General features: G+C 41.8%; 1 protein-coding gene across 1 annotated transcript in view; it reads left to right on the top strand.

The window, feature by feature from the left end:
* Positions 1-572: 572 nt before the first annotated feature.
* LOC117232980 (transcription factor Sox-19b-like) overlaps positions 573-14312 on the top strand; it is a 31327-nt gene continuing 17587 nt past the window's right edge. The window contains 2 exon segments of the mRNA XM_033492805.1: positions 573-647; positions 650-830. Of these exon segments, the coding sequence (XP_033348696.1) occupies positions 582-647; positions 650-830 (247 nt within the window). The 5' untranslated portion in view covers positions 573-581.

The raw sequence follows: 14312 nt of genomic DNA, 5'->3' as shown, positions 1-14312 counted from the left end.
CAATTAATCTGCAATTTTATCGTAAATTCCACGACGTCTAACAAATTTCCTAAACTCATTCGAACGTCCAGAGAAACAACTTCAGCCGATAAATCTTCCAAATTGCTCCTCATCGCTCATCACTTGAAACCTTCTCGTAACACTACAAATTTACTCTTGAATCCAGATATTTAGAAACTCTATCACTCTCCATAAACCGTCCTTATCAAACGAACCATCTCTAGGAACCATCTTCCCACCAAAGATGTGTCCTAAACAACTCAGTGAGAGACTCTAAATGACCGAAATAACGTCGCGCAGATCGTAAATCACCGAGAGTAGCCAAGGTTCGTCTCCGACGGTGCACGTCCGGGTCCTTTCTAGACAATAGACACGCAGTGTCACGCACTTGTATGTTTGTGCGCGTGTGTGTGTTTGTGTGTGTACATGGAGACAGAAACGTGGAGGAGTTCCTGGAGGTCTGGTCGGTCAGTCGGACTGTTGGTCGTCGTGGCTGTTTTCGCGTGGGCGTGTCCCCCTATTAACGTGGTCGCTGGGCTTACTAATTGGTGGCTGCGTTTAATTACAGAGCCGGCGGCAACATGTGCGACGGCTCGTTCACCGAGACCCGCGGTATGCAGGGCATGTCGGGTACGTCGCCACCCGGTGGAGCGGGGTCGGCCCCATGGGGGTTGGCCTCGGCAGCCCTCTTGGGCCGACCGCGAAGAAGGCGCAGGTGGAACACATTAAGAGGCCGATGAACGCATTCATGGTATGGTCACGATTACAACGACGGAAGATCGCGCAGGAGAACCCGAAGATGCACAACTCGGAGATATCCAAGAGGCTCGGTGAGTGCAGAAATTTTGTATTCTAATTTTTTCTACGAGTCGTTACGTTGTAAGACTTCCGTTCGTGACTGTTAGGACACCTGCTAATTTTATAAGAAATTTAGTATTTTTTATTTGAATTATGTAAGCAATGGTTAATTGATTGGAATTATGTATTCGTTTCGAGTTGAAGAATATTTACTTTGAAAGATTTCGGAGAAGAAATGGATGATTTACGAATTAGAAAATTCAGTGAAGTCCGCGAAAGTTTTCGTCTGATTTGTGGAACCGTTTATAGAACACACGACGGGATCAAACAAAGTTCTATTAGACTGCAAATATAGCTTTCTTATCAAATATACGAAAACTTTCGCGGATAATCGAGGAAAATATTCCTGCGATCTGGAATAATTCGAGCAAATAAATTCGTGTCGACGTAAGCATATATCATGATTTTCATTATGCGAAAACCACTGCTATATATATACGAACCCCTTACCTCCGTCTCGCGAATGCAATTAGTGAAACTGAAGGTGCCGCTGTGTAAAAAGACATTAAGAAACTACCACCTCTTTTACTCCAAACAAAAAAGAAGAAAAGCTTCGAAAAAGAAGTTGAGTAAAAATCAGACAACCAAACAACTGTCTATCACTGCAACATACTCGCATTCTAAAGTCTAAACGATCTAACTATATTGTAATTTCTCCAGTACATATACACACACATATATATATTTACAGTTTTCACCAAACACAAGGCCGCGAGAACGACATCTTCAGCATTCGTTCCTTTGAAAATCGGTTGATCGCGGTCGGTTCGGCGGAGTCTCGACACACGCTCGAATTATTCGTTGCTGACGGTACAGAGAGAAAACGCGATAGAGGGACAGAGAAGGATAAGCAGAGGATGGGGGGCGGCGAAGCCGTAAGGGAAAAGAAAAGGAGATAAAGACGAACGGGGACGAAGGTATTCCGGTTGGTATTTCCGTTAAATACCCGGGAATCGACAAAGCCTGTTCCCGCAGCTACCCCTCGAAGCTTCTTTATCCGTCATTTTCTTCCTCGCCTTGGATCTTCTACCCCCGGTTTCTCTCCGGCGTTCCCCCGGCGACGACGAATAAGGGAAGTGCCTGCTCCTCGGCAAAAATGATGCGCGCACGCTCGAACCACCTCCCTCTGCCGCGGGATTCCACCCTCTCCGTTTTCTCTACCTCTCTCTTTATCCTCTTCCTCGACCATTTCGAGTCTCCTCTCTCTTTTTCTCCTTCCATCCCTCACTCCCACCCCCTTTTTCTCTTCTCCAGCTTACACCCTTTGTCGAAGCGACACTTTTTCGTCGCTCTTTTACCGCCATATCCCTGGCACCGCGCGCATTTCTACTTGATGCCAGCTTTCGCTACCCCGTAATTCACCGTTCTCCAACCGCCAGTTCCTCGTAGCTGGCTTGTCGGAGCATTTGCAAATTTCATCCTACAACCACCCTCTTGTACCCTTCCACCTCCGTTTCCACGACCCCGCGTCTCCTTCTTCGGCCCGGCTTGTCCTCTTTCCACTGTACCATTCACTTTTCCTCCTTCTTCTCTTCGTATGCCGTACTAGAAGTCGACAAAAGATTCGAGGAACCGATGTACTCGGTGGAGGGAAAGGCTGTGGTTCGGTCGCTGGAATCTCGCGTGGAATGTTGCCGTGATCCACTTTCCTCCTCCAGCTTTTTCGCGGTTTCCGGGGAAAATGTTAACTCGCGAGCTGACTTGCTGACGCCTCAGGGGTGCAGCGATTTCGACGGTTCATGACGCGAATGTATGTCGCGGATGAGTGGAATTTCGATCGTGCTACGAAGGAGATTGTTCCCCAGCTAAATTTTTTACTACTTTTGGGAAGATTCGGCTGTTTTTAAATTTATCTACCGTCGAGGTTAGGCGCACTTCTCGCTGTTCGATGGTCAGAAATTTGGAACCTGTTTTTACAATTTTATCTAAGTATACTTTTAATTCTGTAGACAGATTTGAGAAACGGAGAAGACATTAATTCTTTCCGCTCGTAAATTTCATAGTGTGTTCTACGATATTCTCTTAAGGTTCCTTATACGCAGGTAGGTTTAATCGAATCATTTACTAATTAATAATGTAGCGTTTGTCCAAGGTTTGAATTTATTAAATTATTAAAATTCTCTACTATAATAAAAGTAGTGTAATTTGTACTTAAATTGTTTATTTATTGCGTGACAAGCAAATCTTTCCATTTACAAAACATTCTATTCTACGCCGCAATTGAGTAAATCGATTGGTGTAATACAAAGCGAAAAATAAGGGATGCAACGAGGAGACGCGCGAAGTGGTCAGTTATTTACTCGTTGCCATAAGCGCGTTCGAACGCGAAAGCTGTGCCGCAGTTGACCAACCGTTTAGGTGGCTGCGGCTTGCAACGGAGTGCAAACTTTTTAGTTGCCCAACTAACTAGTTGAATGCACACGCGGTTTCACACACATACATACACACACACGCTCTCTCTCTCTCTCTCTCTTTCCCTCTATTCTCGAACCAACTGAACAGTTAACCAACTAAAAGTTGATGGTGTTTGCCAAGCCTGAGCAAACGCGCGCGCTCGTCCAACGCCTGGAAATAGCTTCTAAATGGAAATTTCGATTCGAGATAAAAATCAACTTTCTTGCTCAGCATCAAGATTCGATATGGGATTTTATCGTTGCATTAGATTATCGTCGATTTTCTTGTGGATTATAAAATAAGAGTCTTATTACTTGCAACCATTGCTACAAATATAAGTTGGGAAAGATGAAATTTGTTTGAAAGACGTTTTTGAAAGTTTGTGCATACCGATAGAGACAGCTCTTTGTAGATGTAAGAGACAGCTATATGTAAACGTTGAAACTCAGGATGATGGAACTTATGAATACAAATGTGAATTTATGTATAAAGATGCAGAACACCTGTGTGTTAGAACAGCAATGATACCATTTAATAGTATATGATACACTTCCCTCTAGATCATTGTTAGTAAATATCTTTTGAATCTAATAATATTTAATAACTATAATGATTCGTAAATAGTAAACCAAGTAGGAATTCAACATTAGAACTGCCGATAGTTAACACGAAGTTATTTCTACTAAAATCAGTTAAAATGACTGGTCTTTAAAAAATACGCAATAATAGAATATTTTTATATTTATTAATTTGTTACTTCCTTACAGAAGGAATTCCATGTTATGTAGTACATTTTTATTAACGATGATCCGTAAAATGATCCCTAAACGAGGGTTGACACATTTATAAAATTGTAGAACCAGCCATTTTCATTGGTGTGGTATTTCTAGTGTTAGCATCTTGCGATCTAGCGATCGATCCGGAGTTTTCCTGATAACTGATATCATCATATTGAATGATACGCAGTAAAAATTTGAAAGTTGGGAAGTTGCACAAAACGAGGAAATTGGTTAATTGGGCCCTTTTACACTTTGACAAGTACCAATCATTTTGACTGGTATTGGTATAAGTAGCTTTGATATAAAATTATTGTCAATTTGAATACATAAAGAACAAAATAAAATTTATTGTATTCTTTTAGTTATCGTTGCGAAAAAAATATAACATAAAGTAGGAATTTTAAAATAAAGTTGTAAAACCAGTCAATGTGACTGGTGTGGTAGTTTTAGCGTTAAAAACGCAACATTTTGTTGCAAAACGCAAACATTTACGCAAAAACGCAGAAAATTTATAACATCGAAACATCGATCAATTCCATTTAATATCTTATCATATTGCAATATGCTTCAGCAAACAAAAAGCTAGAAAATGACAACTTCTCGCAATTTATCGTAATAATATCGTCACAGTTATTATTCGATTTCAATGAGAAGAGAGCCAAAACAAAGCAAGATTTAAAACACCAAATAATCATCCCATAAACGCAGCTTCAAACTATCAACACTCCCCAAGCGGACGGATTTAATCAAATCCTAGGACTCGCGACGAAACGCCATCCGCATCTCCGTGAAGAACCAATGAAACGCGACGTTCGTGATTAACGTAACGAACAAGCTGTCGCGTTTTCTCATGCTCGCGCGAAACGTTTCGCGCGATGTACACGCAATTACGATCACATCTGCGCGGCGTGTAGACGTTCGATGAAACGTCATCGACAGGCAACGTCGGTTTTACGACGTCGATTAGCGGATAAACGTCCGCGTTTATCTTCCAGCCGTTCAACCGGACACGTACTCGCGATTCTCCAGCGAAAACTATGGCGGAAGTGAGATTGAGCCCTGTATCGAACACGTGAATCCAACTGGGAGAAGCTAATCTGGTTATTGCACGTTCCTGTAACCCGCTGTTCCTCCACCAAAACTTTTCCATCCTTTCTCTGTCTGTTTGGACCATGTCCTTTTTCTATTCGATGGAAGATTCTACTTTGGTTCGAGTAAGTTAGAAAGGGATAGCGTGGAAGGGGTTGGTTCTTCGATCGTATTTTCTGAGAGGCGAGTTAGGGTGGATGTTAATTGAATGAGAATCGATTAGACCCAATGGGGATGGCGATGGGAAGTTTCTTAAGGGTTTCGTACTCTGATTAGGGAGGGAGTGTGTGGTGTCAAGGAAATTGAAATGGATATTTTGTATCGATTAAATGAACTAATAAATTTTTTTTAAGTTTTTTTTTTAAATTTAGACCATCAAGAAGCAGTGGCAATGAAACGTTTCTCAAAGACTTGGTGTTCTAATGTGGCATTGAGAAGATTAAAATGAATATTTTATCCTGGGATATTGAACTTCAAGATCTTTTTATTGTCACGCAAATTATATCGACAGGGGATGACGATTCCTCGAGTGTTTCGAGTTTTATTTAGTGACGGAGAATATTGAGAAAATTAAAGTGGATATTGCTTATTCGATTTTAAGATCTTTCAATTCTTACGTAAATTCTTCAGAAAGAAAAGTACAAAACAATCATCATGTAAATTCTATTACACAAATTCCACGAAACTGTCTACAGTATCGTATCCTGAACGAGTAAAGTAATTCACGGGACGCGATCGTCCCATTCGTAGCAGACTCAATTACTCAGAGGTGATCACCGAGCGAGTCTCCACTCGTGCCTGCATCGATCGTCGTAATTCCCCTTCTCGTCTCCTCCGGCTGTTCCTCTTCTCTTCCTCTCTAAAATACCCCGGTCCGTATTGTCGTTGCATAAAAACGTGACGAGAACGCGCCACGCAACTCGCACAATACGCGAAACGCATTTTCACGTGCTGGTGCACGTCGAAAACGAAGACGAAGAACTTGGAGGAACGAGATGGTGGGCGAGAGGAAGGTTGGACACAAGGGGAGGGGGCGAGAAGGAAAGTTGACAAAGAGGTGGTGGATGTAGGTACGTGCAAACACGAAAACAGGGAGATTGTGAAACACATGGTCGGTGAAGATAGAAAGAGAGAGCGAGGAAAGGGGTTGGGAAGAGGAGACTTGAGAAGGCAGGAGCAAAGCTTTCATCGTAATGAAGTATTTCTGCCGGTTCCCGTAGCCTCTATTTTTCTCTTTTGCTATCTACCTAGCTCTCTTATTCTTTTCTCTCTCTCTTTCTCTCTCTCTCTTCCTCGTTTCTCTTCGTCCTTCGAGTTCTTTGACGCGCGTTAAAGAAACGACTTGGTTTTGCGCACTCATCGACGTTGAAGCGAGCCAAGCAGAAGAGAGGGACAGTCAGAGAGGAGGAATATTCATCCTCTCCCGCGCTTGGCGAAGGACAACCCTATTTAACCCTTGAAGGCCGTGGAACGAGCGTTTTCTACGCTTCCCTCCGGCGAGCGCCGATCCCTTACCCTTCGCCGCCGAGGAATCCACTGACGAGCTCAAATTGCTTTGGCATTTTGCGGCTTATCTGGTTAAACGAGGAAAATGGGGGCTTCTTTACTTTGTTTCATATTTTCTTTTTTTTTTCGTTTTATCTTCGCAATGTGGATGGAAATTGGAGAAAAATTGAGGTTTCCTTTGGGGGATGAAATCAACGCGCGATAATGAACAGAGTTTGAGAAGAAATTGAGAATCTTTTAATGTTTCTGTCATAAGGTTTTCACAAATAGCTCTGTAATAGCTCTATTCGTGCTCACTTAACACCGTATTAACGTTTACTTCGGCTGCCAGAAGAAATCATGAAACAAGGGGTTAAATTCTACTCTGCGTCAACTATTCTGTTACGTAATTCCTACTCGTTTTGACTATGAACAATACAACAGACATACAACACGAACTTCCTGTACCTACCTACAATTCTCTCTTACACGAAAATTTACAAGACCTTCGAGAGAGATACGCGTGTATAACGAAAGGGCCACGAAAACTCTATTTCTCAAAGGCGAGGCACCGTAATCCCCAGGAAAGTGGACGTAATCGTGTCTAGGACATACACAGAGATAGAGAGAAAGCTTGTACAGGATTCGCGAAGAAAACAATTCGCGGAGGACCCCGACACTGCGATCCTATAGAATCGTGAGAACAATGCCGCCCTTGCGACAAAGGAGGGAGCACAAAACGCCTGCACACAGGTACACGCGCCGCTACTCTCCCGTTCTTCCTCCTCTATCTAGCCCCCGTCTCCGCGTGATTAAAAATGATCGTCCCCAAGCAAGCTTAAAGCTCTCGAGGCTGAAAGCTCGACTTCTACTCTCTCTCTCTCTCTCTCTCTGTCGCTACTCGAACCGAATATACGCATCTCCGCGAATGATTTCGCGTCGATCTTCCGCGTCCGACAAGGATCTTCCTCTTAGCAGTGAGAAATTTTGTGGACGAGTTGTACGTCCATGTGAAATGCAGGTAATGGCAGATTTGATAGGTAATTTGTAGACTTGATGGAAATTTGTTTGAAATTCGGTGAAAATTTGATTTTACGAAGACTAGGATCTGCTTGCAGTGAAAAAAGGAACAACTAAAGATAAATAAAGATATTAAAGGAAAAGGGAAAGTGCAGAATCTCAAAGGAGGAATTTGAACGTTAAGGAACTGTTTCTAGCGATACCAGAGGAAAGAATTGTACTGATAAAGGAAAGAGGCGTGTAAACGGACCAGACCAGAAGTTACAACGTAAAATAAAATACAAGAATATCAAAGAAGGAATAGAAACGCTAAACGGGGCTAATGCTGTGAAACTTAAGAAAGTTGTATGCATGATCAGCGGGAATAATGAAAAGAGACACGCTATAAAAGAAAAACCGGCGGAAGAGTGAAATTTCCACAAGATGAAGAATGTTCTAAGAACATATGCTATTACTACGTCGATCTTTGAAAATTTCCAATGTAAAACCATGTCAAGATAGATGCGATAATATACATACATTATTATATACACGAATTATACACGAGTATTAGTCAAGTAAATTCTACAGTAAAAAAAAATAATATCGTAATTCACCTAATAAAAGGATTTTTCATAAAGTTGCACTGCCGAGGAAAATAATGTGATTACGCCACTCGCACCATGAAAAACCCAGTGATCAATTAAATCTCGTTACACCTGGAATTTCCTTTCAAATAAGAAATCACACCACCTGGCACAGCTATAATCTGAATTTTTCCTCGTAAAATACGCCGCAACGTTTGTTTCGCACAATACGTTCGCGCGTCACACGTCTAGAGTCGCATATTTGCCAACGGAAGACGGGCAATTTGTTGGAATTAGATTCTTTGTACGACGAAAAAGAAGCGCCTTGTTGCACGGATAATAACGCGGCCTATTAATCTACAATGTGTACGGCTCATTAATACGTCCAGTAGTCTTCCACGTCGAATAATAGATCGTTAAGGTCGATAAACAGACCATTGTTTCTCGTTGACGACCACGTGGACCTATCATCGAGATAACGTTGCTCCAGGCGTTAATTTATACGGTGCAACATTTCTGACGTGGATCACGCATAAATTACTTTGACTTCGAAACAGGGAGAGCAGAAGATGATCGTTGAAATAAAGAACAAGGTTGCAAAATACAAATAACCTTTTTTATATTTGTTTTGTTTTTTTTCTTTTTTATTTGTATAATTGGTCGATTTTACAGCTGTATTGGATATCATTAACACGTTAATTGTCAACAGACGTCAATGGAGGCCGATATTGCTGGAATTAATTAAGGTGTTTAAATTAGAGAAAGAACCATTATTCGTCAAATTTATGTTGACATACTTTTATTGCAGTTATGATGTAAAGTATTGAATTAACCATAAAGCGTTTAAACAATGTTAACAAGATACGCATTATATTTGCAGTCGCCCACAAAGTTTTTGTACACTGCGTGAAAAGATTATTTTCTTCAGGTAAGACGTTGCAAGATTTCACTGAAGATATACAAATTTTCCGAAATGTCGTTTCGATTGTAAGAAACGTTCGGTTCCAGAAAATTACCGCACGTTCGTGTCTCGATATTTTTTATCGTGAAATAAGTTTGTTTCTGCTAGGCGCGACGTCGCGTCTCCGTGCAGACAGGAAATGCAGGAAACGTTTTCCAATTTCCACGTTTCATCGTCGGGAACAGGCTCCTACGTAGAATGGGTCTGTGGATCGATCGACAATGCAGCAACTGCTCTGCCAACGAGCTTTGCACCCCCTGTTTTTTCACTCGTTGGAGGAACTACTCGTAAGAAATATTCTTTTAAGAGGTCACTGTCTTTTGCGAAAAGATTCGCGACATTTAGATCGAGAACGAAAGAACCGTGTTCCTCTGTGTAGAATTTTCTCTTTCGAAAAGTTTTTTCTTCCTTGGCACGTGTGTTCCTTGAAAGACACGTATGAATAAAATTCTCTTGCAGAAATTTTACCAATGAAATTAGTCTTTCAAACATAGAATTTCTTCGTTTGGTGCCCTCTAAGGAATTACGCCTCCCTTGAAGCTTTTTCACATAAAAATTCACGTTTCGTGCAAAAGTTTCTTCAATTACTTACGTTTGTCAAATTGGAACAAAATGTAAATTACTATCTACATTTTGCCCTGCCACACGGAACTAACGGAGCGACGTCACGACACGAAATCTCCGTAAGAAACTTCTAAATAATCACACAATACGTTATTTCAAACGTTGAAACATTCACAATGCCTATTCTACATTTTCCATTTACAATTCACAAGAAATGCAAACATTCGCCAGGATAAAACACGATAATAAAACAATTCTAACAATACCGCTACCATTACAACGGATAAGTTCTAGAATATCGTAACCCAGCCAAGAAACGAGCAAGAAGAACGAAGCTGCCTTTTAACGGAGTAATTAATTAACTAAAAAACCGCTGTTCTCCGACCGATTCACCAACGAACACGGAAAGGCCAAACAGTATTCGCGCTCGCGCACACAGCACCCTCTGTTCATTGCACAACGAAGACTCACGAGAGAGCAAGGGGAGAGGAACAAAAAGAAGAAAGGAGAGAGAGAGAGAGAGAGAGAGACAAAAAAAAGAGTACAGAAAAGGGAGAATCAGGAAAAGAATCGGTGGAAAGAAGACACTGAACGAAAGTGGAGGAGAGAGAAAGCGTGGTAGTAGCAGCGGTAGTAGCCTAGTTTTGCCCGTGACAATGAAGATGAGCAAAAGAAGAATGAAAGAAGGGTGAGGGAGTGAAAAAAAAGAAGAAAAGAAAGAGAGAGAAAGAAAGAAGAAGAGAAGGAAGCGGAGAAGCTGTGCCTTGGTAGCTCTCGCTGGACTAATAGCAGCTGCCTTCAGAAATAGCAATGCCGAGGCAATAGCGCGACGTTGGTGTGGTAAAAGCCGCTCTAGCAATGGCTCCCCGTCGCCATGGATGTCCTCCCCTCGCCCTCCTACGTTCGAGTTCCTCTTCCCTTGGCTTCCGCGTCTCTCTTCGACCCCGTCCATTAATTAACAGGCTTTGTACTTTTAAACGATGTTAAATAAACGGTATTGTTCACCAGCGAAAGGACTGAAAAGCAGGCGCCATTGTGCTTTAAACCCGGTCTTCATCGTCGTCGGCGTCGTCGTCGACGACGACGAGAAGGACGAGAACCAGTAGTCGGTGTTCTCTGGTTCGCCGTGGCCCTCTCCGAAAGCACGGAAAGAGGTGGAAGGAGTGGTGGCCGAGAATACCTACCTACTAATACCAACGGGTGCCGGGAACCCTTTGTTCTAAACAAATACGCCGGCCCACCCCCAAGCACAGTCCGTTCGCCACCCCTGTCCTACCCCTTCCACCTTGTTCGTCCGTGCCACCTGCCTTCGCAGACCGGCAAACGTGTATCGATTGGTATGGGCTATAATGTAAATAGCGTCGCTGGAAGAAACCATTCTTTTCTGATGGTGCACTTGTCGTTGGACGTATTTAAACATCGGTCGGATATGATTGGAAGATTCTTCTTTTTCCTTTAAGATTTCGAGGAAGATCAGGGGTCGTGGTTGGCTTTTTGTTTCGAGTATCGTTAGTGGCTGCTAATTTTTACTGTGTAACGAAATATATGCTATTTATTTCTAAATTACGTCACACTGGGATCTTCTAGGTTTGACGTATTTTTAAAAAAAGAACACACAGAAAAATCCGCAAGAATCGACTAAAATACCTATAGATAGGTGGGGTAAGGTTATACGATTCAAATGTTCGAAAGAAAGTATTCAACAATCCTGAAAGAGGTACATCGAAATCATGTAGCATCCTTACCAGCAATATTTCAATAAGCTGAAAACAGAGAGCCAAACAGCGGTCTATTGAACTATTATTTCGAAACACTATATTTCCTTTCCCGTTCCCTGAACGCATTCTGGGAACGGGCTATGGAACAAGGATTAAGAATGGTTTCGACACCAGTCGAGCTCGGCTCGAATGTTATCAGCGCTGCACATTGTGCCGGAAGACAAAAATCTCGTATTCTGTTCCGCTTCTCTTCTCGCAACTGTTCCTCGAAGGTTCATTGTGAACCACCACGTGTCTGTATTGTTTAGCCTGTTTCACCACTTTTGCTCTGTCTATCTTTCTTCTATCGTGCTCCGCTATACAACAAGCAACTCTTTCCATTGTCGTTGCTCTCGCTGTCAGCAACAATAACGAGGAGAGTAAAAGATCCATCGGGCAACGCGAATCCTATCCCTCTCTTTCGCTACCGTATTCGCTCCGGTGCGTCTGAATTTTCCGCCAGTGTATCTCGTCTCTGTAGAGAACTTCATCCCCTTGAGCGATTCGTTGTATGCCCGGCCGGAACGTGCTCGTTCTTGATATTGCTGTCGGAACTCACCGAGCCTCTCCTTGGCCCCGTTTCTCTCTGCCTTCTTCTTCTACTTTCAGATTTACGTTTTTCATACTGTTGTCTTTCGTCGATTACATGTCGTTTGAATGCATCGAGAAAGGAGCAGGTGATTTGAAGATATCGTTCTTCCTTCTTGATCATGTACGCTAGAATGATTTAGACAAGAATATCTAGGTTGTGATAAAATTTTACTACATATCGTGGAGTTCTGGAAGTTTGGTATTTAGAAATAACTCGAATCTTCAGAATCTTTTACCCACTTCATAACAGAGACTCGATATGGGATTAATTGGAGTACAATAATCTTACTGAATTAGCGTTTCATTTTCATTGCTGCAGCTTATTATAGAAAGTTGCAGTTTGAATCTAAGAAGCGAAACTTAAATTGAGTATTCTTTATTCGTTTATCCATCGCTCATTACGTAAAATAAATGCCAAATGCCTATGTTAGTGATTATCAGATTAGGCCAAATACTTTCATTCGCACATCTGTCATCTTACTCTATATCCTACGATTTCAACGTTACAAACCATCAATTTCTACTATGATTTCATTAAAATGGTAATAATGATTACCTAATCGCGTTAAAATCTAAGCCAATCCTAGAAATCAAATCACTTCAAACGAAATGAAACATCGCTCGATCTTCGTGCAACCTAACAACATCGTAGAAGATCGACGTGGGAAGACGGCAACCGTTCAACTTGGCCATTATCGTCACGATACTGGCAGCCTTTGTTTCGCGGGTGGAACCGCGGAGTGCAAACCTCGCGCGACGCCGTGCGTCGTTTTCTCGTTTGAGCATTTTACCTTCGTTTGCCAGAACGTCGCGCCGCGCCGCGCCACGCCGGGGCTTCGCGCTTTGTCTACACAGCAGCAGCCAGCACCCCGACAACAAGTGGTAATTAATTCTCGGCGAAACAATCGGCTCGCTACCGCCGAAGGAACAACCAAAGCGCCAAACAGAGGGCGACAGGACGGAGATGGCGGCTGCTGGAATCGTTTCACCGCGAAAACATCGGTTGTTTCGGGCAAACGACTGCCTGTTCTTTGCCATCGTTCTCCCGCGAGCACGTAAAACAGTCCAAACGCGAAAATCACCCGTTTCAACGCGCCAACGCCGTTGTTTCACGCCCCCGACAGTGTCGAGTACTTTTGATCGAAACGACAAGCGAATGGGAACAGGAAATGGCGTAGAGTCGAGTTTTTACGGAACGAAAGTGAATTTTACCGTTTAGTTAGAATATATTTTAATTGTTTATGCCGAGTAAATCAGGGTTTAATAATATAACGAGAGATTTGGCACGAACGACTTGCGAAATAATTATTTCTTCATCACTATGATCTTTGGTATTTCCAACGTTGGATACGAAAATACGTACCTTTCGTACTCTTTAAAATTGTGCTGTTTATAAGAGAACAGAAAATTTGAAATTTGTACAGTATTATATTTGAAGATTTGTCACTGTGTTTGTTAAGCTCCGCTCTGACAAGGTAAATACGGTAGATATATGAAAAGTGAATAGAAGGATAAATATAACGAACAAGGTTTATAAGAAACGAGTTTCTCGAATTTCTCCCGATGTTGTTCGAAAATGTCTCACGGAGCGACATTTCGTGTCGAAGTCCAGTTAATTAAACGATATTTACAGACCGACCGGGTACTGACATAAGAAATACATGATATTTCAATGTTGGAAACATGCAAGTTCATGCTTCAATGAATCTGTTCGTAGTTTCGCAAAAGGCTATGATAAATTAAGAGTTTCTTTATTTCTAATCTTTCATTCGAAGCTACTATCGCTAACATTGCGTGACTTCGACGTTTGAAAAAATTTGCGATAAAAAAAAACGACACGGTCTATGTCCATTATTTAATCACGAGTAGGCTTGTCCTTTCATCCGTCATGTTTGTTCCTAACTACAACGCGAAATATCACGAAATTTTTTATCAAACCAACCATTTTGAAACTAATTTCTGAATAATCATTTTTAACTATATCAGAACGCTCTTCTTCTGTATTATCGTTCAAAAAGAAAACAGATCATGAAAAAATATACCACAATAAACAGAAGGAGGAAAAAAAAGAGAGAAAAAATAGAAAAATTTTATTGGAAAAAATGAATACGCAATTTTCCACACAAACAATCGCGAACGAGATGAATTTAAATGAGACGCGATTACGAGCTCGTCGATAATTCAGCCATAACGGCTGGTTCTGCCGCTGGTGGCACACAACACGACCGTTTCATCGGGTAAACACAGC

This window comes from Bombus vosnesenskii, unplaced genomic scaffold, assembly GCF_011952255.1.
Source record: "Bombus vosnesenskii isolate JDL3184/JDL3185 unplaced genomic scaffold, Bvos_JDL3184-5_v1.1 scf7180000013294, whole genome shotgun sequence".
NCBI classification, from domain to species: Eukaryota; Metazoa; Arthropoda; class Insecta; order Hymenoptera; family Apidae; genus Bombus; species Bombus vosnesenskii.
Note: the sequence above shows the minus strand (reverse complement) of the source record. Positions and strands in the feature narration are given on the sequence as shown.